This window comes from Barbatula barbatula, assembly GCF_947034865.1.
Source record: "Barbatula barbatula genome assembly, chromosome: 12".
Lineage (NCBI taxonomy): Eukaryota > Metazoa > Chordata > Actinopteri > Cypriniformes > Nemacheilidae > Barbatula > Barbatula barbatula.
Genome location: NC_136775.1, coordinates 4127794 through 4155150, shown reverse-complemented (window position 1 = coordinate 4155150; position 27357 = coordinate 4127794). Strand labels below are relative to the sequence as shown.

Below are 27357 nucleotides of genomic sequence, written 5' to 3'. Positions count from 1 at the left end.
CCACACACACAATTGTTCTCGTTTGAAATTCCCTCATTTCACTCGGAAATGTAAAAAGTAAATACGATCACAACTTCTGGTTCACGGGGAGTTTAAATAATGCAAAGTTTTATCAGAATCATCAAAATTTGGGACATGTTTTAAGTGTGTGTGTGTTTTCAGGGATGTTCACTGTGGATATCTGCTGTGCTCAAACATTTCCCCGGCACCCAGACTTGGAGAGTTACAGGGTGGTTTGACTTCTTTCTCCGTGGCCCAGCACAGCGCCTCATTGGACTGCAGGTATGCACACAAACGCACGCACTCTTCAGGTTTGTTTATTGATGTTTAACATGGTATACAATAGACACACAGATTCTGAAGTGAGTCTTCATGTTTTAGCGGAGGTCACGTGCTGATTGATGGTGACACTGATCTGGGTTACGTGGAGGACGGAACGGCGTGCGGGGCAGAACGCATCTGCTTCAACCACAAATGCCTCCCAGTGCAAGAATTCAACTTCAGCACGTGTCCCGGCACCAACGAGCGGGTGATCTGCTCTGGACATGGGGTGAGAGGATGTTTATCAGTGGATGAAATGTGCCTACATTGTGGGACAAATTAATAGTGAAATCATCTTCGTTGTGTCTGAGAATCATCACATGTGTGTGTGTTGCAGGTGTGCAGTAATGAGCTCAGGTGTGTGTGTGATCTGGGATGGGCAGGTGAGGACTGTAACTCCACCTCTCCTCTGAGTTACCTGCTGGTGCGGCCCACAGCGAAAACATCAGGTAGGTCAAGCTCTCACTGCTCTTTATGATGACACTACCGTGACAGGGCAGAATTGTACTTTATTGTTATTAGGTATTATTAGCTATTAGATTATTAATGATAATCTTGAATCTAAATGTTTTAAATTTTGCCTTGTTGCAAGCACTGTCGAGCTTGTGCAGAGGCTGCAGCTTTTGCCAGAGGGGAACTGGAATCCCCTGGTTAGGCCTGGTTTCCCTCTGAGGTTTTTTTTCTCCTCCAATGGAGTTTTGTGTTCCTCGCCACCGTTTTCATACTGTTTTGAACTGTTTGGCTGGCCGGGGGGGCTGCTAGCATTTTATAGTTTTATTTCATTGACACTGCATATAGGAATTTATAGTCTGTCTGATATTTGACCTGTGTTTTGACTTGCATAACCTTATATGTTTTGCTTATAGTCAATGTTTTCTTGTACAGCTGCTTTGTAACAATGAAAATGATATAAATAAAGATGACTTGACTTTTTTCATATTTTCTCATTAGGGCTGGGTGATCAAACAAATATTTACAATATATGTTATGATGATTTTGCTAGGGATATGTAGCCAATAGGCATGTAACTATATCAAATTCTCACTGGACGGTAATACCTCGGTATAAAGTGTTTTTACAGTATTAGGTACAGTATTTATTGTGATATATGGGTTATAGTATGAGATGGGTCAAATGACCTAATACTCTCTTTTATAAAGTAAAACAATTGCACCATATAGATCTTGACAAAGGTAACATCTATTCTTTTTTCTAACTTTCTTTATGTTAGGCCGGGGAGACCTATCGTACATACAGTCATGTCACCACGATAATATTAAGACAATATTGCTATCGCAATAACACAATATCGATAATATTGTTACATCCCTTGTAGCCAACATTATCTGAATTATTTTAAATGTCCTATTATCTGGTCATTAAAAATTCTAAAAAATATTTCATTACATCTTGCAAGGATGATTGTATTAAATCAAAAAAAAACTCTTAACACAAAAATGGTGTTAAAGTTGGTAAGATTTCTTTCTATTCTGTTCAGTTTCTGACATCTAATTGGCAATTTTTTCAGTGTATTTTAAACTATTTGTTTAAAACGTTGATCCATCTGATTTATAATATATAAAATATAAGCCCTGAATATCATATGGAATATATTGTCAATATCCACAATAATATTTTTACGTGTCACCCAGGACCTATTTCTCATCAGTCTGTAACTCTTTGGTTCATATCATATTCAGCGGTTCATTGACCATAGCATTTCACACGCTTTTAATTTGTCTTTTTGTTTTTCTGTTTCATGGCTGTTGTTTTTACGCACTCGTTCTTTGTGGACAGGCTCATGTCTTTTGGAGTGACAGTGAGTTTAGATTTGAGTTGTTTTGTTGTTGTTTCCGTCGGTTCTTCTGTATCCTCACTCACCCCATAATTCCTGTGTGTTTCTGGTTGAACTAAAGCTAACAGTGTGGTTCCGCTGTGCTGTGTTGTTGTAAACCCGTCATGTCAATCCCTGTTTTCTGGATTTGATTCATATTGATGCTGATGACATACAACCTTACAGGACAGAAAAATGTGTAAATCTTTTCCAAAATCGTGATCAGCCAGACAAATCAAACCTAACTATTACATATTTCTGATAAATGCAAATCAGTTATAATTTCACATTACTTTAAGGTTTGTCTAGTGGATCATAGGTCAAGATTAACAGTCGCCATGGCTACATATTTTAAGATGTTGTTTCTCTAACAGGTATCGTCACCACTAACATCATCATCGGTGCCATTGCGGGCTCTATCCTGGTCCTTGCACTGATTCTAGGCATTTCCGCATGGGGATATAAGTAAGTCACATGACCACAGATGCTTCACAATGCCTGGCATTTTACATGGAACAGCAATTCAGTTTAACACACTGAACATGACAGACTTATTATTTTATTATGAATTTCTTGCGATATCACTTATCGTGTTCATCTCTTTTTCCCCAACAAAGGAGCTACAGACAGCGTCAATATGAGGAATCAGAAGTACATAGAAGATTCTGCCGGTTTGTTCATTATTTGATTAGCTTGTGTATTATCAATGAATTTTGGGTAGGATTATATCAAATGTGAAATGTTTGAAGAATACCTGTCTCAGCCAAGCTTTCAGATCAAACCATCTGTTTTTCAGGCAAATGCCACCAGGTGATTACGTGAAGAAACCAGGAGACGCTGATTCTCTCTACAGCGACATGCCACAAGGCGTAAGCTCCAACTCTGGCAGCAGCTCCAAGAAGAGGTCTGCTTACCTGTCTCACCTTCAGATCAACACCTGCTCTTTCACTCCCTCTATCCCCTCCATCAGCCAAAACATCTCTCTGTTTGGCTTCAGGTGTGCTTCATTTTCATCTCCATCTTCATCGCTTTGCATGCGCTGCCAATAAACACACCCGAGACTAAAAAGCTTAACATGGGCTCCTTTTTAATCCTGGCTAAACATCATGCAGGGTTTTCTGAAGATACCCCAGATGAAGCGTATTGTGAAAAGCGTACTATTATAAGTACAGCTTCTTCTACAGGGAGTCATTATTAGAGACAAGCTGTTGTATCATTAAAACTGGGTCAGTAAGTAAGTCATTGTGTTTCTGGAATATTGGCTTGTTCCTTTCCACGACCTCATGTCCATCTCATCTATGTGTTTGTTGTGCTCAATGCTCATCAGCAGTGATGTGAGTCATTCCTGTTATGCAGTACCGTTTTAACTCGGTTACTTTGTATAAAAATGAATATTCTTGCCCTTTAGAAATATACTCAAACCTGTAATAAATTGTAAATTATTCCTTATAAATTAGGACAGAAAAACATTTTCTAAAATGATGTCACATCCTGCAGGATAAATTTGTTAGACTAGATAAATACTCGAGAGAAAGGTTCTAGTTTTTCTCAAGTATAATTTTGTTTTCATGAAAAAATTGCTGAACAATTAATCAAATCTGATAAAAATGTTGTTATGAATTAATTCACTAAAATTTATATTTCTCAATTATACATTTGGTCATTTAGCAGACGCTTTTTTCCAAAGCCACTTGCAAATAAGGCAGTTTTCCCGAGTTCCCACTATATTACCAACAACCAATTTGCATAATGATTTATCCTTATGGGTGATTCTCATGAAACCAAAGATTTCAATTATAAAACATGTAATTTGGTGACACAAAAAATGATCATAATAAAGATAATTGTGTTCTCTACCTTGTACAAAACATAATTTAGAAAAAAAAATGTTCATTCAAAATGAAGAAATAGTGGAAGAAAGAAGTGTCCAGGACTGATATTTTCATCCTCCGTAACATTTTTTAAAGACTGTTTAAACACACAAAGATATTTATATTAAGTTTGATTTTATGTGAAGAAACACATCTACTATTACTGTACCTTTCAAATGGCAAACAAATTAACAGATGACTTATTTTTCTAGATAAAAACGTACAGGTAGTTTTTTTTCATGTATAATATTCTATTAATATACAATTAAGGAATGTCTTATTATATATGATTAATAAAACCTTGGTTAGGCATGACTTCACTTGTTTTTTAGCACAACATGCTATGAGATCGACCGTTTTAAATGATTACGGTAATGAGAATTATTTAGTCCTTTTTTGTAACTTTTTATTTAAATTGTGTTTAACTGTCAGTAAAAAAGTCGAATGATTTAAACACGTCAAAACTTGTTTGAAATGAATAGAAAGGGAATTTGTTAATCATGATTGACATATTGAAACCGAGATTTTGTGAGAATAACCCGTTTAATAAAAATCTATGATGAAAATCTGCATACTGCATACTGGGTATGAGCCATGTGACATCAGTCAGTCATTTGTTTTCCCCATGCAGAACACTTCAGAAGCTCAATGACTGCATTTTATGAAGTAATTTGGTACTTTGTTTCTATTCATTGGTCTGAAGATCTAACGGTCTGTCTCATTCCTGGAGTGAAAGAATCCCTGACGCCAAGCACATTTCTGACGTCTGTGAAAACGGCAGACCCAGGAGCAACTCGTGGCAAGGTAACCGCAAACCCATCAGCGAATGTGCTCTCAACATTAAATCGTGCCTTATTTATCCTCACATTCTTCTCTCTCACCATAGGAAACATCACAGGAACTCGTAAGAAGCTCAAGGGAAAGAAGTTCCGCCCTCGCTCCAATTCCACAGAGTAAGATACGCAGTGTTGACATCTTTTGTTAGCGGACAGCTGATGCAGAAACACACAGGGGGGGAGCGGTTTACGTGCATGGAGTCTATATTTCTGTGTTGCGTATCAGTACAGCAGTCTGTAGAGGTTAAGCAGTTTAATGCAGCTGACATCTCGCATGTGACAAACTACTAACAATTGAGCTTTTAATGTTCATCTGCAAATCTCCTCCTTGCCGTAATACAGTACATTAGAAACATTCAAAGATGTTAAAAAGCTTATTAAATGTTTGATAAGTATTGCTCAACGCTTAGAAATATAAATTGATCATTCACAGTTACAATTTGCGCAGTTATTAACCCTTGTCTTTCAAATCCATTTTATCCACCTTCTCCAAAAGAGTTTTCATCCTCTTCTATACAACAATGACATCCCGCAAGCCCCTCCAAATTAAACCAGCATCATAATTTGTGTACTGTACTGTTCATGCTGTAGTCTGATCTCTCATCCGCATCTCGGACCGTAAACAATGTCAGTGCTGCTGCTGTTTTTACCAACCTTTCCTTGTTCCTATTTCTCTCTCTCTCTGTCTGTTCCCCATCACTCCTTCCCAATCCTTCTCCTGCAGGTATTTAACCCCTTGCGTCAAATCAGAGTGTTATGTAACTAAATGGGTAGAAGATGTGAATAAAAACATTGAAGGACCTAATAGGTACAACATCAGACTGCATTATATCTGTCCCCTGTTCATCGGTTTTCCTCTTGAGTTTCTCATCCCTGACCAAATTTCATTTGAGAGCTCTTGAACTGTCACAAACAACACCAGACCCTCTCCTGAACATGTTTTATATTCCAAAATTGTACTTAACAGATATTCTGAACTGCGGTGAATCGAAGTTAACTGGACATTTGTTGAATTCGTTGAAGTCTTTCATCCATACTTCATGATACAATTGTGCTTCTCAGAGACAGACAGCATTGGATAGTCGTGAGATCATTTGATGTTAACATCTATATTCATGAGAAAGAAGCTAGGAGTTATGTAAATGATCATCTTGTATTCACTAGAGACTATAGGCGGGCCAATCTCATAAAACTTTTAAGTTTTAGGACAATTAAATTTTTCTCAGTGTGATAGCATTTTTATATTAATAACAGTTAAGCATATATCCCACAAACATGCTGATTGAAATTAAAATCTGAGATTTGAATTGTTGATTTAGAAAAGGTAACACTTTACTTAAAGCCTTTATGTAAAATGCATTATAAAGTTATGACGCATTATAATTTTTCATAATGTGTGTTGTAACACATTAAATGAAAAGTTTATTAAAAAGCATTGATAAGTGTTACAATTTATTAACTGTAGTTGCAACGATTTTATTCTATATAAGAATGCATTATAAGGCAAAATGAATACGTTAAAACTACTCTTATACTGCATTAAACATATACTGTATGCTTTAAGTAAAGTGTAAATAAAAGAATATTTTGTGGGTAAAACCTAAATGTTTTTGTGAGGTTAGCCCAAACATTTTGTGTAAATTCACACATTTGTGCTTCTGTTTGAGCATCACAAGACCAATCCAACCATCAAATGTATTTGTAGTTGAACTACTCTGTTCTTATTATTTGACATTGACTCTTTAACGCTCTGTCACACACCGTGTCTCCTCTCTGCATGCCGACTTCAGCTTAGCATGTGAAGTTTGTCTTTTTCTCACTTTATGGTGTCATCGTTGTACAGCTGCTGTCTGTCCTGATCACCTCATCATGTCCGCCATGTCTGTAAACCCACATGACGACGAGAGCGATTATTGGTCTCCCCTGAATCGAGTATATTTGGTGGCAAGGCCTGATGAAGTCAGTGATTTTGGATGATCTTGGCTTGCAGTGGAAACTCCCTTTGACCTTCTATGGGGTCAGAGGTGACAGATCCATGTGTGCTTTGGCTCTCGATGCTGTTATCCAGCTCATGTACATGGTTTCTAACGATGTGTCTTTCTGATCCCTCAGAACGCTATCACCGGCCAAATCACCCACCTCCTCAACGGGCTCCATCGCCTCTAGCCGGAGATACCCGTACCCCATGCCTCCCCTTCCGGATGAGGACAGGAAGGCCAACAGACAAAGTGCAAGGGTAAGACTCACTTTAGATTACTGTTGTTTACTGTCATTCAATATTTATTGATATTTTAATGCAAATTATTTATGAATGTTTAGAAAGAACTATGCATTGGATTTACAAGTTTATAACATCAAGTCTTGGAACCCAAAGATACTTAGTTTCGTTTGAATCACTTTATCAACTAGCAGAAAACCAATAGACAAAAAAATTTATATTATGAAATTACATGAAATGTGATCATCTCTTCATTTAAATCATGCTTCAACATAGTAATATTTACTAACACGTGTTCATGTGCACATTTCAGCTGTGGGAAACATCAATATAAAAGAACTCAACAACTCCTTAAGGATTTCCCTCCGCTTTTGTATGGATGAGAAAATGAAAGAAATAAGAAAATGGAGAAACGAACACTAAAGGACAAGTAAAAGGAAGAGTTGGACGTGGTGTGCTCTAATGTCAGCGTTTGCCGCACGGAGCCGTCTAACCCTGGAGCACGGTATCAGATTCTCATTCCTGCTGTTATTCTTAAACAGGACTCAGGAACACGATTTCATCACGAGACACACCCAGAATGACAGCTGTGCTGAGCAGACACACAAACAACAAGCCGCTCGTGCCCCGTTAAACCCCGCCCTCCAGTGACCCCACATACAGCCCATCCCGCCTCCAAACAAACATGTTGTTTTGTGATCGGTGCCCTTATTCGCCGGGGTGCACATTCTTGAGCAGAAAGTAGCTTGTTTTGAAAGCACCCCGTCACTGTAGAACCTACTGCTGTATGCATGAGAAAACATCTTTATCGATTCCTTGTAGTGTAATGATGTAAAAATGTTTGAAGATCTTTCACACAAGGTGCCGCATGTATCGGAGGACAGCTCTGTCTAGGCTGGTAAGATTCATTCATGTTCGCGTTGCTCTTGGCTACAACCAAAGGCAAGGACATATCCAGTCCCCTTCATATCATCGCCTTTTCTCAGAGAATTCTGTACATATGTCATATAATTCAGAAACAATGAGTGAAATGTGAGATTGTGCTATTCTTCGCTTTTGTGCTTGGTTGTGGAAAGCGTGGCAGGACTTTTTTCTGCTGAGGAGTCTGTCTTGTGAGTGTCTTTCCAAATTCATCCCAAATTGCATTAAAAGCCTAGTGCACGGTACAAGACAAAAGCTTGTCGCACGATTGTGTTTTGTGCAAAGATGCCCTAGGTTTTACAGTCTTGTTTTTTCTGCTGCCACACCCGACAGTACATGTGCGCTACAGACGCATTCAGATTGTGTAGTTGCAGATGCTACTATAATAACTTTGAGTTTACAGACTTCTCAACGGTTTTTATAAGAGAATATTTTGGGATTGTAGCTACAGTCACAACTTTGTTGTAGAAGTACATAGTTTTCATAACTTCATAATGTAACTTCTATAACATCACTTCAACAATACCATCAAAAGTCAAATGTACGCAAGAAAAAAGCGTGTTGTTTATAGCATTTTGAGTTGATTTGAGGGTGCACTTTTAGTACCGCAACACAACTTGAGTCGGGGCGAAAACGGTTTGGTAATTGTGATTTGTAAAATGAATAAAGTTAATAATCTGACTGTGAAAAAGAAAGAGCAATGAGCTTCTGTCTTGTTATGTGCACAAGGTCGTAGTTTGTCTCTGTTAAACTTTCGAAAGACTTTGTTTTCATCATGCTTGTAGGAGAATGTCTTTTTTTGTCATTGCACATTTTTGATCATTCTCACATGTTAGAAATGTGACTTTAGCTGATCGTGCAAATACTTATTTTTTTGTGATACAGGACGTGACGGTGAAATCTTTGCGTATCATAATCAAACTAATTGGATATGTAGTTGATTTTGATACATTGCAGAGTTATAGGATTGCGGTAGAGATGAAAACACAGTACGCAAAACATTTTCGACTAAACTCTGAATGTAACAGTACATTTTTTTCTCTGTGTTTCTGAGAAATGCTATTTATATTTTGAAATCGATAACCAAACAAATACAGCCTGAATATAACAAATGCTTGCTCACTCTCCACCCCTTCCCCATCATGAGCGTATTACGTAGCCTATTGGTTAACCACTTAGTTTTTTATTTACAGACAGGACTAAAAGCAAACACGAATTGTTTTTCAACGCACACACAGGACAGACGTTAAAGAGACAGTTCACCCCAAAATATTTTTTTATCATGAATTACTCATCCCCAAGTTGTTCCAAACCTGTCTAAATGTCTTTGTTCACAAATGTTAGCGACTGAGATTTCTGGGGAATTTCTTTTGAACATGTTTTTGTTCACAAAAGAAGATATTTTGAAGAATGTAGGTAAGCAAACCGTTCTGAGGCACCTTTGACTCCCATTAGATATTCTTTCAACTACGGTAGTCGATGGTGCCTCTGAAATCTCAGTTGCTAACTTCCTTATGAATAGCTTTCTTTTGTGTTCAACAGAACAAAGAAATGTATACAGGAACAACCTGAAGTTGAGTAATTCATAACAGAAATTTCATTTAAATGCATGTTTGTATTTTTAATAGCATTACTCAGAAATCGCATTTCATTGACATTCACAGCAATGATTAATGTAAACTTTATACATTTAGCATAGACCAAATGTCATCGTTAAAATTTGAATAACTTCATGTAGACTAACCCGTAATCCCACTTTTTCGTTTTTGTAAGGCCTCGTGTTGCTTTTGTTTGCATCACGACTGTCTTCACACAGAGAAACGCTGCAGTATCGCTCATGAATGCCGGTCACGTGACCATCCAGCCTTTATCACATCGCCTACCTTTGCGGTCAGTATTGTATAAGTAATAGCAGTTTTTCATCTGTACATATTCTGCTGTGCGTTTGATCCGTCTGCACTGATTTTTGCACTCTGCCTGTAATCCACAACTAACATCTCCATTACGACGCATATGAGGTATTTTTAAGGTAACTTTGTAAAGTCTTTCCCTCCCCAGTATTACATGTACATAGTTAATCCCAATTGACAATTAAGTGCTTTAGAATGATTAAAACTGCAATAGGTTTTTGTGCAAACTGAGGTTACAATGATTCAGAATTTCATGTGGAGTCGCCGCCTTTGTGTACCAAGTGGGAAACTCTGTTTATTTGTACATTCGGTTGACATGAATACATTCAATGTCATCGTGAGAATGTTGTTTTAAGGACATTCATTTGGCATTAACACCATTTAGTTTCTTTTAGTTTACTTAACGCTCTAAAGCAATACTCCGTTCACTGTGACCCTGGTCTGTCTTTTAAAAAAGCACACCGTCCTAGCGGTCGAAATGGAGTTCTGACACCAGTCACTGTCCTTTTAAAACATTGCATTTGGAGGAGTCAACTAAAATACTTCTGAGTGTACTTGGGGGAACTCATTTGGGTTTTAAACAACATACAGAGATCATAAACAAAATACCGACTCGAGAATCACACTACGTAAATGCAGGACTGTTAGCTGTAAGAGAATGGACTGAACACCCGTTGGCTCTTTTTGCAGCTCAGATTTACATTTGGAGTTTTTTTTTAAAGCCTTATGCTAGTTCAACATCTCCCGTGTTGTTTCGTTCGGTTTATAATCCGTGTTGTCATAGATTCTACATGCCTGTTTTCTTTTACTGTGTGCTGTACATACTGTGTAGACTGATAATTCAAATGATAACAGTTTGTTTTTTCATACAGTATCCATTCAGTATTGTAATATATTTAAGATAAAGTAAAACTTTCGTTCAAATGATGTCTCGTGTATGCGTGTTGTATCATAAAGGTGTAGCCCATGTGACTACACATTTTCCTTTTAAAGTTTAAACCTCTCAATCCTTTGATGATTCTTCATGTTCTTCCAGTTGAATAAAAAGTATACATAGGGCTTTTTATTACATTTGATCAGTAACAGCTACAATATCAGTATTACAAATAGGACACAAAACTGAAGTTTCATTAGTTCTTTAGGAAACACTTAAACGAAATCAAATATGATTTGACAAACCCACTCACAGCACAGTTCTAAATTCATCAAAGATGAAACTTGGCACGTGAGCCTCCGCCACCTGAAAAAGGACAGAAAAACTGCTTTAAAAACCACATGCATTTTCCAAGAATATATGTCATTTAAGGAACTCTCGGTAAAATGTCATGGTACCTTTCTAGGCAGTTTAGTGTACCGCACATAGTCCTCCAGAAACATTAATGCACCGATTACATCTGAAGGCATATCTGGAACCTTTTGACTGCAAGAAAGGACTAAATTAAAAATGCTTCCTTTTTCTAACCCTCAAGTTGTTCATACATTTCTAATGAACACAGAGAAAGATATTTGGAAGAATGCTTGTAACCAAACAGTTCTTGGCCACTGCTGACTACCTTTTGCGCTCAACAGAACAAAGACATTTTTACAGATTTAAGTAGATAAAGTAGACGAAGACATAATTTTCATTTTTGGATGAACTGTTCTTTTAACACTTCTAGAAAAGTGCACACATTATCTTCCCTGGCATCAAAAGAAAGAAACAAGAAATAAAATTTCTTTATATAGTTTATATAAAGAAAGTAAGAATTAAGATTTTAAGTAAAACAACAATATATTTAAACTAATGCAGACAACAAATTGAAGGAAAACGTGCCTAATAGTCAAGTCAAACCATGACCTTGCTTATGCAAAGTTTCATATTTCTCCGGACAGCCTTCCATGTCATGACATACCTGGTGCATTGCTCCATTATGGAGCGAATAAACTGGCCAATCAGAGCCAGGAATTGTACGGTGTATCTGGAGTGAAACTGTTTAAGCAGCGTCAAGAGACCCAGGACGAGAGGAGCCCAGTCGACCGCATCTGCAGCCTTCTTGCATGTCATTCCTATGAAAATACAAATGTTCTCTATCACAAAAACACAAACCTTGATATCTAAAGTTATAATCCTGCATACGCATGCACAGACCTTGCGTCTTACTGTACTGCAGTTTGGGCAGTTGTGCAATGAGGAACAGGAAGTTCACAATGGGAAAATAAGGCAGACGTTTGGTTGTGATGTAAATCTGAAAGTGGGAAACAAAAGATTGTTAATGTTAAGATCTTTCTAAAACATGACATTGAGTTGTCACAATAGGTTGAGGGACTAACTTTGTTCAGTGGGTTGTGGATTCCAGCCGCGTCCAGGTAAGCAGTGATCTCGTAAAGAAGTGTGTTTTCCTCTTTAGGGTACGGCAGCGATGGATCATGATAATGTGCTTCAATATCGACTAGAAGAGACCTGAAATGCACTTTTTTTTATTTTAAACCGTCTGTTTTACTGTTTTTACAATTGAAAAAAAACTCAGACAAACTTGTTCATATTATCCAGTGCTGCAGCGAGATGTTTCGAGTCAAATTTGCAAGAGTAGTTCACTTCATTGGCGATCTGTTGCCTCAAGATCTGCATCTGACCCACCTGTAAAAAGTCCATTTGATTTCCATCATGAATGTAATAGAAAAATATAGAATTAGAGAGCACGAATGCAAAACAAAAGGTTCAGTAATACATGAATACCTTCATGATGGCTTCCAGATACGCCGCCCAGATCTTTTGAGTTTTGGCCACAGCATTGGCATACACTTTGCTCGCATTTGCTGATATTTAAGGATTGAAATATTACATTTGAATAATTATTGTGGGAATCTGTGTAAGATCTAAAGTCGAGTAATGACGGTTACACTTACCCACAATGCCTTTGACAGGATTGACAGCTGTCAGCAGAGCTTTAAAGATATCAACCACAGCTTTGTCCTTGAGGATGTTCTTCTGCAAGACTGTAAGAAAATTCTACAGAGGAGAATTTTGCATAAGATTAATATTTTATACTTTATAACATACTGTATTATTAACGTTTATATTCATTTAAGTTACATTTATAGTTTAGGATATTTGTATTTTTTGAAGGAATGTTTCCTTCAAATTTCCACCCTGTGCGTTTACCTGCAGCTCTTTCACAATCATGAAACACAAGAGACGGTCGAGTCCGTTCAGCCCAAAAGTTCCCAGCGTGTCCTGAATCTCGGAAAAGAGTCGATTGTTGGTCACTTCCTGATGTGACTTCATGTCATACCAGGTGTTGAGCTGATCGATGTAACACGTCGTTCTGCAATAAATAAAGATAAGGAACGTTAAACCTCCGGGAACTCTGCCAAATAAACATCCAGGAAGCAGTTTATTCCGACTCACTTTGGATCTGTGATTTTCAGGATTTCCCTGCAGAGTCGTCCTATGAACGTGGCGGATTCATCGACTGACGGATATTTGGGAATTGGAATGTGGGTGGACTGGTAAACGCTCTGCCAGTCTTGGATCTGAAATGGAGCATCTTTAGGTGAACAGCACTAATCTGAACATCACAATCGAACATTTCAAACAAGCTCAATGTTAAACCTTTGTCCTGAGGAAGCTGTTACACTCCTGCTCTACGTTGTAGTTGATGATACGGGACACTTCCTCCTGCCAGATCTTCAGTCCGTAGATGCTCACATAATCCTGAATGTATTCGAACGAGCGATAAAACCCATCCATGGTGGCAGCCATTTCGTTCAGCTTGGGCATCAGTTCGCTGGGCTGATATCAGGAATGTAAAGAACTATTATTACGCTTATACCACGGTTACAACACACCACAGGACATCGTTCAAAAGTAAAGTTTCAACGTTTGTCTTGTTGATGGTGGGACTACTTTCTTGCGCATCTCATTTTAAGCGTCCGTAACGGACTCGGAAGCTTGAGCCACGTGGTGTGAGAGAGAGCGAGCGACCGCGCGCTCGCCTGCGTGTTTGCATTAATGTGACAGAAAAGCCAGTGATAATAAATGATGTATTCCTCGTTTCGATCCTTAGCAGTAAACATAAAATTCACGCAAACTTTGAAAAGAGTAGGTCTTTAAAAATATATCTGTTATCAGTAATAAGCAGCACGAAGAGGAAAACAAACCAGTAGGCTATCAGTGTTTATTAATGCATTTAGTTTTTCTATTTAGTTACTTTATTTATTCGATTTCAGTTTACTGTATGTATTTCTTGTTTTGGAAATGCTTTGTTTACTGAAACTGCACACGTTTCCATCAACAGTAAAGTTTGACGGGAATTTGTAAAAGTATTTAAAAACAATACAGCGGTCGGTGCAACATGAATGTTCTCTCACTTTAGCCTTGGGGTTGAATATGAGACCCTTGTGCAGGGCGTAGGCGACACGTTTCACGAGCTCCTTCCTGATACCGTCCTCCAAAAGCTGCTTTGGATCCACCTGAAACAGACACGCTCGTATTTCATGTATCACACAAACAAACATTACGTCAAAAAATACAAATATCTGATGATATCCAAATGAATGCTATTTAATAAAGGTGACCGTGAATAATTCATTCCTGTTATCAAAATGCAACAACTTGCTCCGCTTCCAAAATGAACAGCCACTATATTAGATTTTCACTAGGGAATTACAATAACAATATGATCATAATATTCCATAGATTAAAATATAAAACTTATATATAAAATGTTACTTATGTTAAATTTGAATATTCGTTATTAAACTATAATTATGAGAATACGATTATCATCATAAATGTAATAAAGCCGTCCGTCAAATCCATCTTTAATTTTGTTTCGTTTACGTCGTCTTAAAATTCATGTGTAGGAAGACAGACAGAAAGAGGAGAGGGAGAGAGAAGCCCCTACATCTGAAACAAATTTCCATTTAGCATACGTCACAGATGCGAGACGTCATTCCCTAAAACAACTCCGCAAACAGCACATAAAGGCAAATTAAACGTACCTTGATAATGCCGACAAGTGTGGTCTTCATCATCAGAATGCCTTCCGTAAAGACTGAAATGGCATGAGTGAGTTTAGCTACCTGTCAAAAAAACATTTATGAGATCATTGAAATCTTTGATGATATTATTACAGCTAGACAGTGTTGTACTTCACTACATCACAAAGCATAAATCATACTTTTCACTCCACTACATTTCATAAATAAATGTTGTTTTTTGCATTTAAATACTTGTACTTTATTTTACAAAATATTTTTATGAATGTACTTGAGTAATGTATTAAAGGTAAAAAAAGAAAAACGTATTTGTGGAGTAAATGGATGATATATGCTTTACAATGTAAAACAGTCATTATTTTCCAGAGTAAAAACACACTCATAAAGTACAGACTTGCAAATTGTACTAGAGTTCAAGTCTAAATACTTCACTACAATCCATCTCTGCAGCTAGATCGCATGAAGTATGTTGAACAGGTGTGCGCCGTGTGGACCACATTCATTCTGCAGCACTGTGATCAATAGAAGATTCAGATTCAGACTGTGAGGTTGTCCTTGTAACTCACATACCTCGTAGCGGGCGCTGAGCTGAGCGTAGTCCTTTAATTTGTCCTTGTCCAGACGTGTGGGCACTTCCATAATGTCATGGGTCTGCAGTTTGATGATTTTGGCCAGCGAGGTGAACATACTCTCTGGAATAATCTGCAAGACCTGGCAGACGCATTTTGTTTGTATATCGATTCAAAGCATTTGAGTAGTATTTTAAAGGAACTGCTATGACATGAGCTTCTTCAAAGCGAACCTTCCTGACGTAAGCCACCAGCTCTCCGGAGTAGAATTGGGACACGCTGAGCAGATCGGGACTGTTGACCTGGTTGATTCGCAGTAGAGGCAGATCCAGAGCGGAGGCCAGCTGTTCACATTTATAAAACTCACGTTACACTCTCCATTAGAATCATGTGAACTGTAAGAATTCCAGTGCCGTGTGTTAACTATTAAATGCCAACTGGTCTAACCTTTAGAAAAGTGGCTCTGAGTTTGGTCACCATCGAGGGGTTTGCTCTTATGCTCTCTTGCATAATGGAAGTGAAGCTGTGAGCAACACATGTGGAACAGAACGTTAACAAACTTTAAACATCACACAAATGCTCATGTGATGCCAGCGTGATGCCATCACCTGTCAATGATCTGCCAGGCGTAAGACAAATCCCCCACTATCTGCATAGAGATGAGAACTTCCTCCTTGATGTTAATTGTGCGAATCATCTGATGGAGAAACTTGCGCGTGTCCGCCAGGAACTGACACACCTGCAGGTTCGACTCTAGCTGGTGGAACTCTTGCACCTTTGACAACCCGCAATTGCATTTTAAAATATGTCATCATGTTTGGTTTAGGACAACTTGAGGATGAGTACATGATGACGGATTCGTTTATACCTCCACCAGAGCCTGAATGAGCTGCACAGTCTTCCTCCCAGCGGCTGTCGAGTCCTCATAGTTTAGAGACTCGATCTGTTTGGAGATCTCTCTAAACCAGGCCTGAAGATTCTCTGAGGTGTTTCAGGATAAAACAAATGAACAGATTGACAATAATGTCAACCGTGTATTAAACAGCATCTGATCATCTACCTGCATTTACCGTTTTTCTCCACCCTGGTGAGCGGTTTGACCCCAGAAAACACCTCGGCGAGCTCCATCATTCTCTCTGAACCTTCTTTCTTATAGCTCTCCCAATTGAGCTGTTTCTCTGCCAACATCTGCTTGAACATCTGTGGAACACAGTGTCAAAGTGAGACACCTTGGATGAGATATCGGTTCAAGTTGAGATGATAGGAATCTTCAATAGCTTTATAAAACGTCAAAGAGTCTTGATTTTACTAGTGATGAAACAACTTTCTATAACACTCTGGGAAGACATTTGCTCGACTTTATGAGTGAGAAGACAGACAGATTGAAATCATATTTCTTTTTAAATAACTTTATATTTTGTCGGAGCCGATAGCGGATAAGTGCTCCGACATATGGCGCTGTTGCGCTCCGGGCAACCCGAGTTCGAGTCCCGGCTCGAGGTCCTTTCCCGATCCCACCCCCTCTCACTTCACTTCCTGTCCTCTCTATGAGAGCTGTCCAAATAAAGGCAAAAACGCCCCAAAAATAAATCTTTAAAAAAAATTATAATGACTTTATATTTTTCGAAATTGTACCTCTTTGAGGATGAACTCAAACTGGGCTGTATCCAGAAGCAGCTGAAACAGAATTTTCGGATTGTATTTGGAGTCGTTGATGACTTGATCTTTGATCTGTCGCAATCTCTTGTTGTTTGGATCGTACGCTTAATATAAAAGAGAAACAGTCAAGTTCTTGTCTTATTTGAGTATCAAACCAACCAAAAGGGACTGCATTTAAAGCACTAGCAAAAACGGTAGTAGAGAGATCAATTTTCCATCTTTTAGAAGTAAATCAGACAATGAAAGCATCCCTCACCAGACTCTGCAGTGTGCAGCATCAGCCAGCGGATGGCGACGTTACAGTCACGAAGGCAGTTGAGCAGTTTGGGAATGTTGTCCAGGATGATTTCTTCCCTCAGGAAGCCCTCCTTTAATGACTTCTGCACGCGCGGCCTCAGACTCTCAACACTGGCAGCATATCGACCGGCCTGAGAGAAGAAACCAAAGCTTTAATCCTGAAATCTTCACTGATAAGCGATATAACAGCACATCCTTCCTCACAATCCAGAGTGACTCTGGTTTGGATTGAGTGTGTGTGAAAGCAAAAAATGTACCTGTTCTCTGATGTTGGCTGTGTCCAGCGTGTAGTTAAGGGCCGTTTTGGCAGCTTTGTATGGTTCCCAGGCATCCACCAAGTTCACAGTGATACCCATGTATATGCTTATAACCTGAGGAAATCCGCACAAGTTCAAGACTCAGCAATATCGTAAGAAACAGTATGAGGAAATGCTGTAAAGTTAAAACCCACATCACAAGAATAAAACTAGGACTGTTCAGCGTGATAAACATCCAGTTCTGTCTCACCCAGTTGTCAGGGAAGTATTTATCCACGATCTCTCTCATCTTGGCCTGCTGCGTGTGCAGGATGGAGGGGGTGAAGTATAAACAGACGCAGAGCATCGCCGCCTGCGTGGCCAGAGCTGTGCTGCGATGCTCCGGCAGAGGATATGCAGAAACCTGTCACACATAAACCTTAATAAATGCCATTCGATACACTATTCAACACGTGTTATGTTTGAAGAGTACACTACTGCACTCTTGCCTGGTTATAGATGTCGTCAGAACGCAGGCGACCGATCACCATACTGATGAAGGTGGGGTTGATGGGAACTCTCTGAAAGTAGCTTTCGGGGTAGTTGGGCGGACGTTTGGCTCCCGGCTGGCTGGAGTAACCTGTGCTGCGTAAGAGTTTGCAGATGTCGTCCAGGTTGGAGTCGCCCGAGGAGCGAGCGGCACTGAAGATGTGGGAAAGAACGTTTGAGATTGAAATCTCATGAAATGTATTTTCCTTTTTTATTGCGTTTCTACATTTGTATTTAGTAGATCTAATGCTTTTCCATTGACACGTACATCACAAATATTTGTATACATCTTTGTTTTATGTACACTATTATGTATAGATACCAATTGTGTTTATAATGTAAAATAATATATTTTCGACACTTTTCTAAGCAAATATCGTCTCACCTGTATCTGTAGTAGGACACCAGCATCCTTTCTCTCACCTCTCCTTCCATCTTCTGATCGATGACCATTAACATGACTCCATACAGGTACAGAGCTTCACACTGACACAACACAAACATGCATTTACAGTTTGATCTGCTCTATAAACCTAGTCTAGTTTTGTTTCGCTAAACAGAGATATCAAATATTACCAGTAGCTGTTTTCCATCTTCATTCAGTAAAACAGTCTCCAGTGTTTGTTGAATGTAAACGCCTTCATTCAGATCATCCAAGTACCTACAGAGGAAAACATTACTTTCAGAAATGACCACGGATAATCGTGTCACACTCAGTAAAAGAATTAATCCATTCTCCAGTAACATGCCATTTTTGTTTATACAGTTTATACTTATTGGAGTATTACACAATTATAAAAATGCAAGGAATGTACATGAAACTAAAATAATGATTGTATATAAAAGCTGTTCGGTCTCAAATCTCCAATAAATAGATTTAATTTAAAAGCAGCGCACACCTTATCAAATCTACAACATATTTATGGACGCTCTCGAAGGCCAGGTAGAACCGTGTCAATATTTCAATGTTGTTCTCCCGAAATTCTTCATCCAAATCCTGCAGCTCTGGCTTTGCTTCCAGCTTGCTCTCGTAATACTCCTGTCCCTAGAAGAGAATGACAGGAGAGCCAAGTATCATAACGACCGGTGTTTGAACTAAATAAAAATGATTTCAAAGATAAAATATATGTATAGGCCATGCATAAACGGAAGTACTTTAAAGTAGCTGAAGTCACAGATTATGTCTCCATATTTCTGCTGGTCGCACTTGTCTTTGAGTCTGAAAACGGCTGGAATAAAATCTGACAGTCTGAGTAATTCTGCGATGATGGCATTTCCTCTGGACACGATTCTCAGTATGGCCTGTCCACACAGATTATTCTCTGCCAGAAAATCCACCATGATGAGAAAAGCAAAGGCAGATCTGCTCTGCGGTCAAAGATTCATGTAGTCTCAGTGATGGGCAGATCTAAGCATCTTCAACAACAACAAAAGCATTGCATTCAACAGCCCATACTACACAAACCATATTGCAACGTATTAATAATCATTGTAGTCAGTGTCATCGTTTTAGATCATAATACAAATATGCTGATTCTAAACAAACATCAAAACGTATAATCTACTTTGCGTGGAATTGATCAATGCACTGGATATTATTAAATACAAACAATTTGGTTGTAATAACTAAACTCTCACAAAAACTGCGCTTATTAAAGAAACAATATTTTACATTCTGATCACTTACCCGCTGCGGTGCAGATCAGACACTTCCTGATTACAAACCACGTGAGTGTCACGAGCTGAACTCATTGGTCGCTCCGCCCAGCGCTGTTGGAAAATGGCGGCGCTCTGAGCAACCCTTTAAAATAAAAGTCTAATTTGGCATATACGTTTTTAGTATTATAGCATATGAATGTCCATAATAGTATTGTCATAACCTTCACACAAACATTGAAGAGAATAACAGTTGTTTTTCTGCAAGAGCAACACAAACACCACCTGAAGATCAAAATTGTTTTAAAGATTTTTTTAATCATGTGTCCTTAAATAGTATTTTAATATTTAAATTTAGAAAACAAAATCTTTTGGTAAACAAGTCTCCAAAATGTGAGAAATGTTATTCATTTAATATACAATTCCAAAAACAACTTTATTCCAGGAAATCTATGCAAACTGGTTACCAAAGAGTTCAAAGAAAGTTTCCTTTTTAAGATTTTAAGTAGTCGACCTAAGTTTACAATTAATAAACATCACCTTTATTCGATCAGTAATAAAAACACGTGAAACCTACTGAAAACAGAGAGTAGCGAATGAACTAGACACGGTATGTTTTTCATCCAAATTTATTGTGTCGTCCTCAAACAAGTAGAAAATATATATATATATATATTCAGTCTAAATCAAGCAAAAGCCTATTGAAACCGTTCAATTAAATAAAAAAGCATTGCACAAGATCTATGGCTCTGGAAAATAAAGCTTTTGCCACAAAGTCTTTAAGAGTTTCAAATTCATGATGGTTCCAGATCGGTATTGTGATCTGTGCGTGTCAAATCAGTTTTACAGAGCCTAGTAACAGCCAGACTAACATGATAACCATTTAGAAACACACTGCAGATTAATGTTATTAGAGACAGCAGAAGGAAGCACAATGTACATTTTGATTCAGCGCTAAACACACTCAAAGCAAGATCCCAGAAGGTTTTCAAACTCGAGGAAATATGAAAGAATCTGTCAATAACAGTGGACAGGACACATTCTGTGCTATTTAGCTTGAAACAGTACTTACCATGTTTACAGAGGCTGCTTTAACCTCTGGCCTATAACACACTACAGTATTCACAGGGAATAAGTTCAGAGGGTTGCAAGCAAGTCAAATAAAAGAAATCTGTGAAATGAAACCGAGCTCTGGAAAATCTGTGAAATATCGGTCTAATGTCTCACAATAATCCCAATACAAGCCAATCACGTAAAGGTGAAGTTTATCATTACTATAAATACAAACTAAAAAAAAAATGCCTTCAACTACTGGTAGAATATAAAGGTATATGTACAAGCGAAACACTTTTTCCATCATTCGTCTCAATGTCTGACACATGCAATTATAAAAAAGGTATTAAAGGTCTTCAAAGGGGTGCAATTTGAAAGTACCAGAAATAGTGCTGTGAGTTCATGCACAAATATAAAAAAAGAAATGGAAATTATTCTTTGATAGCATTTCATTCAGTTGCACACATTTTCAATAATAATAAAAAATAACTTTTCAGAAGAAACCAAATCTGCAGCAATGCCAGACCGTGTAACACTTAAGACTTAAAAGAATGAAACGTTTTCTTAACACGATTCTTTAAAATGTCAAGCAAATCAAAGTCTTTCTTTCGTCCGACCATCTTTGACAGCACCATGTGTGTTGAAGAAATCTGAGGGACAGACATCTTTCTCAAACACCAAAAATAAAAAAGAACCGGGCAGGAATTGTCCATGTTCCCATTGAATATAAAAAAAATACTTTAAACAGTCCACTTGAAAAACATGTTAAGCTGTAAATAGTCACATCTCATGTTTATTATAAGCATGACAGCCCCCCCAAAATAAACGTCCCCACGTGATTATTAGTTCTAGGTTTTTTTTAAAATGATGACACACATAATGGCAGTCAAGATGGACTACATAACATTTCTGCATTTTAGAGCCATCCTTATGTGTTAAGCGTGGATTAAAAGCACTGCAGAATAAAACTATTGAGAGTCAAAACACTTCGGTGTCATTGCATTTGGAAATTTGATTGGATGTTTCATCTCACCCCTTAAATGCTACACGAATGAGGTGGCTGGTTTTTACACCCCAAACATGATGGCGGTTGACAAAGTGCCTTATGCGTCGATAGTTCAGCCGTTTATGTCACATTCACTTTCTTTCTTCTGCAGAACACAAAAGGTTTTTTGAAGAACATTGGTGAACAACATTTGCCCGCATTGACCTCCACTGTATAAACACAAACCATTACCATAAACATTTCTCAAAATGTCTTCTTTTGTGTGACGCGAGAATAAGTAAATTATGACAGATTGAAATTTTTGGATGATATATTCAAGCACATTGCCCCAATTTCACATTCTGTCCATTTTGCAGAGAGCCATAACATTCAATTCAATACCTTTGGCACTAAGGGTTCTCCCAATGACTCCCCCCTACAAATCACAGCTAATCCATCTTTGAATAGGTTTGCGCGTACACAGTTAAAGCTGCAGATCAATTCTGGTAAAGAAAAGTTCAATTTGTTTCAAGACGATTCGAGGGCAGATGCACAATTTAACCAAAGACAGTTCTCATCATGAAACAAGCTTCAAACCACTTCAAACCATAAACTATGTTAGATCTAGGCAGAACGAATGCAGTGGAAGAGGGCATGTGTTCATGAAAGCTGCACAGTCAGGGTCCATTCGAAAGGACCAATCCAAATCAAGATTACTGATCCTCAGATATCGACAAAGCTTTCCGAACACTTTGTGGCGGCTCCCAGGAATCACTGTCATCCGTGTCGTCATCATCATCATCATCATCACCATCTTCATCTCCCATGGCAGAAGGTCCTTGCTCCTCAACAGCTGTGTCATTCTCACCCTGTGACTCGTCCTTGTCATTTCCTATTTTAACTTCAAATGGGTTGGTACCCATTTCCTCCTTCCGATGAATCTCTGCAAACCATTCTCTCACCTGCTCGTAGCTCATGTTAGACTTGGCAACAAGCTCATCCAAGTCCTGTTCGTTCAAGAACTTGTGCTTTAAGTAATACTCCTTCAGAATATCTCTTCCCGACTTGAACCTGATCGGTAACAACTTCTCAGTTTCCGTGTGCTTCTTCTGTTTTCTACTACGGGACCTCCCCCAGCCACGATTGCGAATCCTCCGTTTTCTATTCTTGTTGCCATTCACGTTTCCGCTCTGATAGTAGAAATACCACTTCAAGTTGCCATTCTTCCAAGCGTAACGCGTGTCACCAAACCAGTTGACTATGTAGGAGCGAGGCAGGCCGCTCTCCTCAGCCAGCTGGTCGTATTCTTCAGCGGATGGCCATTGTGTGCGAACGAAAGCGGCTTTTAGAACATGAAGCTGCTCTGGGGTTTTCTTGCTAACCTTCTCTTTGCAGAGTCTTTTCCCTCCTGGTGGAGTCTGGCTGTCTTTTTTCTGGGCCGTTTCGCCATCTGCTTTTCCCTCCGAGGAATCAACCGCTGGGGTCTTTCTCTTTTCTGTGAACCACGCGTCAATCTCTCTTCTGGTAAGCTTGGTCTCTGCCCGCAGTCTGCTGAGCTCTTCATCACTCGGTGTGTCACATTTCTGAAAGCTTTCCTCTAAGACCACCAACTGCTCTGGCGTCTTTTCTTTAAACTTCTGCAGAGTGAAATCTGGGAACGTGTTCCAGGTCTTAGCCCGCGTCTCCTTCTCCTTGACGGGCGATGGCGTCGGGGACTGTGGCGTTTCGTCGCTGGAATCGATGACGATGGTGGCACTGCTATTGCTCCTGGGATGGTCACTTGAAAGGAAGGCATGGCTGTTCTTAGAGTTGCGCTGGTTGTATCTGGTGTCGCTGAACCACTTTTTAATCTCGCCTTTGGTGAGGTTAGTTAGCTTCATTAGCCTAGCTATCTCAGCATCGGATGCAAACTGATTCTTCAAATAGCTTACTTTCAATTCCGCCAGCTGTTCCTTGGATTTTTTAGGGCGCAGGCCAAAGTGGTCAACACTGAGAGCAGAGTTCTCTTGAGGGGTCAGCGAAGGGGGCTGAACGGTGGTCGCTCGCTTTGTTTCACTGAGGGCGGGACTCGCCTGGTTGGTCGCAATCTTGGGGGTCTGGCTCTGATTGGGCATCCCTGCTACAGTCAAGGTTATTGGAGTGGTGACCGGGAGGCTGTTTGCCGTGCCAACCTGTGTCAAAACCAACCCTGGTTGGCCAACGATCTGGCAGGTCTGAAGAATGGACTGCAGGCCATTGGTGGTGGACAGATGATGGGCTGGGATGACCGTGATAGTCTGGGGCATCGTGTGAACCGTGCCATTGAACTGCTTCCTTTGGGCTTCCTCGACCTCCTCTGGAGTCCAGCTGACTCCATGCTTCAAACGCTGGGCAGAAAACCAGATCTTTATCTGCTCCTCTGTGAACTTGGTCTGGGCAGCGAGTCCCATGATCTCAGACAGTGAGGGGTACGGGAACTTCTTGTAGGTGTTGATGAGGAGCGCGTTGCTGTCCATAGCAGCATTGTAGGTGGGGATACTGCTAACAGGTATGAGGAGTTGGGCCTGGGCGTTCTGATGGGCCTGCAAGGCAGAAAGTACCTGGGCCAGGCCAGCGGGAAGGACCGTGGCAGGGTTCATAATCAATTTCTTCTGTTCGGCTACCACAGGATTTGAAATATTGACAAAAACACTAGGTTTCACGGACTCTGCGAGCAATGGGCTCATCATCTCTGCTGCCATGGAGGAGCTCATCACAGACGCTTCCAACGGCTCAAGTTCCATCTCGCTTTCAGGCACAGTTTCACTTTCACTAGTGCCTTTAACAGACATGGCTATTCTCTTGGGTTCTGACTTGCTTTTAAGTTTCATTATGGGAGTCTTGCTGAGAGAGATGCCAGTGACTGAGGTATCGTCACTGTCTTCCATCTCTGTCTGCACAAAGCCACCCTCAGCGGTCAGATCAGAGATGGGCTGCTCTAGTGACGTTTGACCGGAGCGTTTTCCTGAAGATAGACAGTCCTCGCCGGAGAAATGACATCCTTCGTATTCTGTAAAGAAAGTATTTGAAATCATTATTAGCGAGTGCTCGATAATTTAGAAACACTGTGTAAAATCTGTCATAAGACTACAATATAATACTAAGTAGATGAGTGGAAAAGCAGTTTCACATTGTCCTAACTAGGATGCAATACAATGCATATAATAAAAGCGATATATCAGTATCTTCGTTGATCAATTGTCACAGCCACCAGCAATGCACTGCTTATTAAGAAATTGCTTGTCATTTGTTTTTTTGTTTTCATGAGCTGATGTTCAATCTCACTAGAAAAAAAACATTCTATTAAATGTACACTACCGTTCAAAGGTTTGGGATGCTTAGACTGAATTATATTTTGTAATCTTAAAAATTATTTGATCTAAAGGCATTTGCTCATATAATTACAATTATTTTTGTAGACAAAAATACAATTGTGAAACAATAATTGTATTTAATAAAAAGCTTTTAAAATGGATGATTTTGGAATAAATAATAATGAAGAAAAGGCAGCCAATAAGAGCTTGGCATACGTGAAAACTACTTCAATACGGTTTAAAAAGCATCTCTAAAGAACTTGTCCGAGAAAATGCACATTTAAGTAAAATAGTAACTACTTTAAAGAAACTATATATAGGATCATTTTGATTTGTTTTAGTTTTCTTTAGTCACAACATAATTCTCATCATCACATCATTGTTTTGATGAGTTTTTATTATTCTACAACCTAGAAAAAATATGAATAGAGAATAAATAAGTTTTAAACATTATTGTATAAAATGTTATGACATGAATGTGTCTCTTGACTCTTGTCATATTGCACCTGATCAGAACACAGTGCTGCTCTGATTAAAACGGGTTTGAAGGGCTGTCACCTGTCTCTGTTTCCATGGGAACTACTGCTCCCTCCGTAGGAGCGTCTGCCATACTCTCAGCTCCATCGTTTCCTTCCAGGGCCTCCATATCTGGATCCTGCTCTGCAACATCTGACGGAAGCACCATGCAGGGGGTCGTGGACTTCCTTCTACTTGACATCGTGCTTGCGGGTGTGAAAACAGAGAGACTGATGCGAAACTTCAAGGATGTTGGATTTACATACTAAACGTTGATTTTATTATGAGATTTGCGTTCGACGTCCTGCAAGATACAAGAGAAACAAAACCACGCTGGTAAGAATGTAAACTAAAGACAGTGCACTTATCAATTTAATATCCACATTTACAGATTTATTTCAACATTTATACATTATAGTCAATCTTTCTTTCTCGTACAGCTGCTTTGTAACAACGAAATTGTCAAAAGAGCTATATAAATGAATAAAGCTGATTTGTTTAAAGGGTTTCCTCTGCTGTAACCTACCTGTTTATACCTTACAACTGCAACAAAAATAAACAATGCAACTAAAATGTTTTTAATTTCAATTTGTATTACTTTAGTCTTACAACTAATTGAATGGTTAAAAAATGGTCACTGTAGTCAAACTATGGCATCATTGGAGACGATATTTCATGTTCAAAACGGTAAATGCTGACTGTATGAGTTTGACAATATTCAGTTATAAAAAGTACTGTGGTGGTAACACGGTCCATCAGACGGTAAAACCATGTCACATATATATATATATAATGTGTGTATATAAATGCTGTGGTAAAAAATGAGAACCATATTCGTTCACCATGGTATTTACATGTTCCCACCTCATTCCTTAATAACACATTGCGTGATGTTTTGAGTACCATTATGATAACACAGTACTTTCTGCTAGTTTTGTTAGTCTATTGTGATAAGCTTTAACTCACCGCAGGCTGCACAGTCGATACCGTCCGCGGAGATCAGGGTGAAATCGCAGCGAGTATCCGCCGCTTCGGCTGCAGGAAGAGCGGGGGCGAGATGGACCGAGACCCGTCGTACGTAGACTGGGGCAAAACCCTGACCGGACCGGGCAGATGCCACGCCGATCTGCCCCTGAGCTCTCTCCTCTTCTTATATTCAAGCGCGCGACTGTATTTACATTCTCCAGCAGACACAAATAAACAACAGTTATCTGCGTTCTTTTAAGGGCAGATTTTAACGACCAGGCGTAACCGCTGTCAGTGGAACACGTCGTGACGTCATAGCCCTGCGACACCAACAGTCGCGTAAAACCGGGGATAGATCGTTAAATGGAGGTATTAACGAGTAAGGAAACTTACGTAGGACTGAGTGGTGCTCATATGTACACGTTTGTATCAACTCGGGACATTTAAAAGCATTAACGGACTGAGAAAGCTAAGCAATGCATGTGGGAACGTAAAACCTCAGAAGCACGAAAGTGTCCAATAGGATTACGAGTCCAGTCACGTGACCCTACCGCATATCTTGATGGATTCAAATGGCACTGTGACCTCATGTTTTTTACTTAGCGTGTCATTAATGATGTTGTTTTCGTGAAAGCCAAAATAGGATTA

General features: G+C 39.2%; 3 protein-coding genes across 4 annotated transcripts in view; 1 reads left to right on the top strand and 2 right to left on the bottom strand.

The window, feature by feature from the left end:
- adam22 (ADAM metallopeptidase domain 22) overlaps window positions 1–7414 on the top strand; it is a gene marked incomplete at both ends in the record, with an annotated part of 47283 nt that extends 39869 nt beyond the window's left edge. Inside the window, 11 exons of the mRNA XM_079468994.1 lie at window positions 163–282; window positions 382–550; window positions 659–770; window positions 2530–2620; window positions 2773–2826; window positions 2952–3152; window positions 4730–4830; window positions 4913–4979; window positions 5587–5670; window positions 6975–7098; window positions 7394–7414. Coding sequence (XP_079325120.1) covers window positions 163–282; window positions 382–550; window positions 659–770; window positions 2530–2620; window positions 2773–2826; window positions 2952–3152; window positions 4730–4830; window positions 4913–4979; window positions 5587–5670; window positions 6975–7098; window positions 7394–7414 — 1144 coding nt within the window. The remainder of the gene's footprint in view (window positions 1–162; window positions 283–381; window positions 551–658; window positions 771–2529; window positions 2621–2772; window positions 2827–2951; window positions 3153–4729; window positions 4831–4912; window positions 4980–5586; window positions 5671–6974; window positions 7099–7393) is intronic.
- A 2190-nt stretch (window positions 7415–9604) lies between these two features.
- washc5 (WASH complex subunit 5) lies at window positions 9605–19976 on the bottom strand. Of its 2 annotated transcripts, none has more exons than XM_079470122.1 (29): window positions 19889–19976; window positions 19357–19617; window positions 19101–19246; window positions 18778–18862; window positions 18587–18687; window positions 18162–18354; window positions 17924–18076; window positions 17674–17787; window positions 17376–17547; window positions 17096–17223; window positions 16531–16660; window positions 16329–16441; window positions 16069–16235; window positions 15908–15983; window positions 15694–15804; window positions 15462–15602; window positions 14895–14975; window positions 14262–14363; window positions 13504–13683; window positions 13300–13424; window positions 13054–13216; window positions 12798–12900; window positions 12628–12707; window positions 12425–12528; window positions 12222–12351; window positions 12040–12136; window positions 11804–11957; window positions 11244–11331; window positions 9605–11151 (listed from the first exon to the last, which is right to left on the bottom strand). In XM_079470122.1, the coding sequence occupies exons 2-29, from the start codon at window positions 19540–19542 to the stop codon at window positions 11095–11097; spliced, it is 3480 nt and encodes a 1159-aa protein (XP_079326248.1). In that variant the 5' UTR covers window positions 19543–19617; window positions 19889–19976; the 3' UTR covers window positions 9605–11094. The 2 variants fall into 2 exon arrangements, with proteins under 2 accessions (XP_079326248.1, XP_079326249.1); XM_079470123.1 differs by having other exon boundaries at window positions 10184–11151; window positions 19357–19569; window positions 19889–19938.
- A 507-nt stretch (window positions 19977–20483) lies between these two features.
- zhx1 (zinc fingers and homeoboxes 1) lies at window positions 20484–27279 on the bottom strand. Its single transcript, XM_079470086.1, has 3 exons — window positions 26710–27279; window positions 25786–26047; window positions 20484–24923 (listed from the first exon to the last, which is right to left on the bottom strand). The coding sequence occupies exons 2-3, from the start codon at window positions 25943–25945 to the stop codon at window positions 22609–22611; spliced, it is 2475 nt and encodes an 824-aa protein (XP_079326212.1). The 5' UTR covers window positions 25946–26047; window positions 26710–27279; the 3' UTR covers window positions 20484–22608.
- Between the last annotated feature and the right edge of the window lie 78 nt (window positions 27280–27357).

Excerpts from the sequence above, each read along its gene's own strand:
- zhx1 (XM_079470086.1), bottom strand. The coding sequence starts at position 25,945 with ATGTCAAGTAGAAGGAAGTCCACGACCCCCTGCATGGTGCTTCCGTCA. Across the intron at positions 24,924-25,785 it reads TCCCATGGAAACAGAGACAG|AATACGAAGGATGTCATTTC; the intron begins GTGACAGCCCTT and ends CTTTCTTTACAG.
- washc5 (XM_079470122.1), bottom strand. The coding sequence starts at position 19,542 with ATGGTGGATTTTCTGGCAGAGAATAATCTGTGTGGACAGGCCATACTG. Across the intron at positions 16,442-16,530 it reads CACCAGGGTGGAGAAAAACG|AGAATCTTCAGGCCTGGTTT; the intron begins GTAAATGCAGGT and ends GAAACACCTCAG. Across the intron at positions 13,217-13,299 it reads CTGAAAATCACAGATCCAAA|AACGACGTGTTACATCGATC; the intron begins GTGAGTCGGAAT and ends TATTTATTGCAG.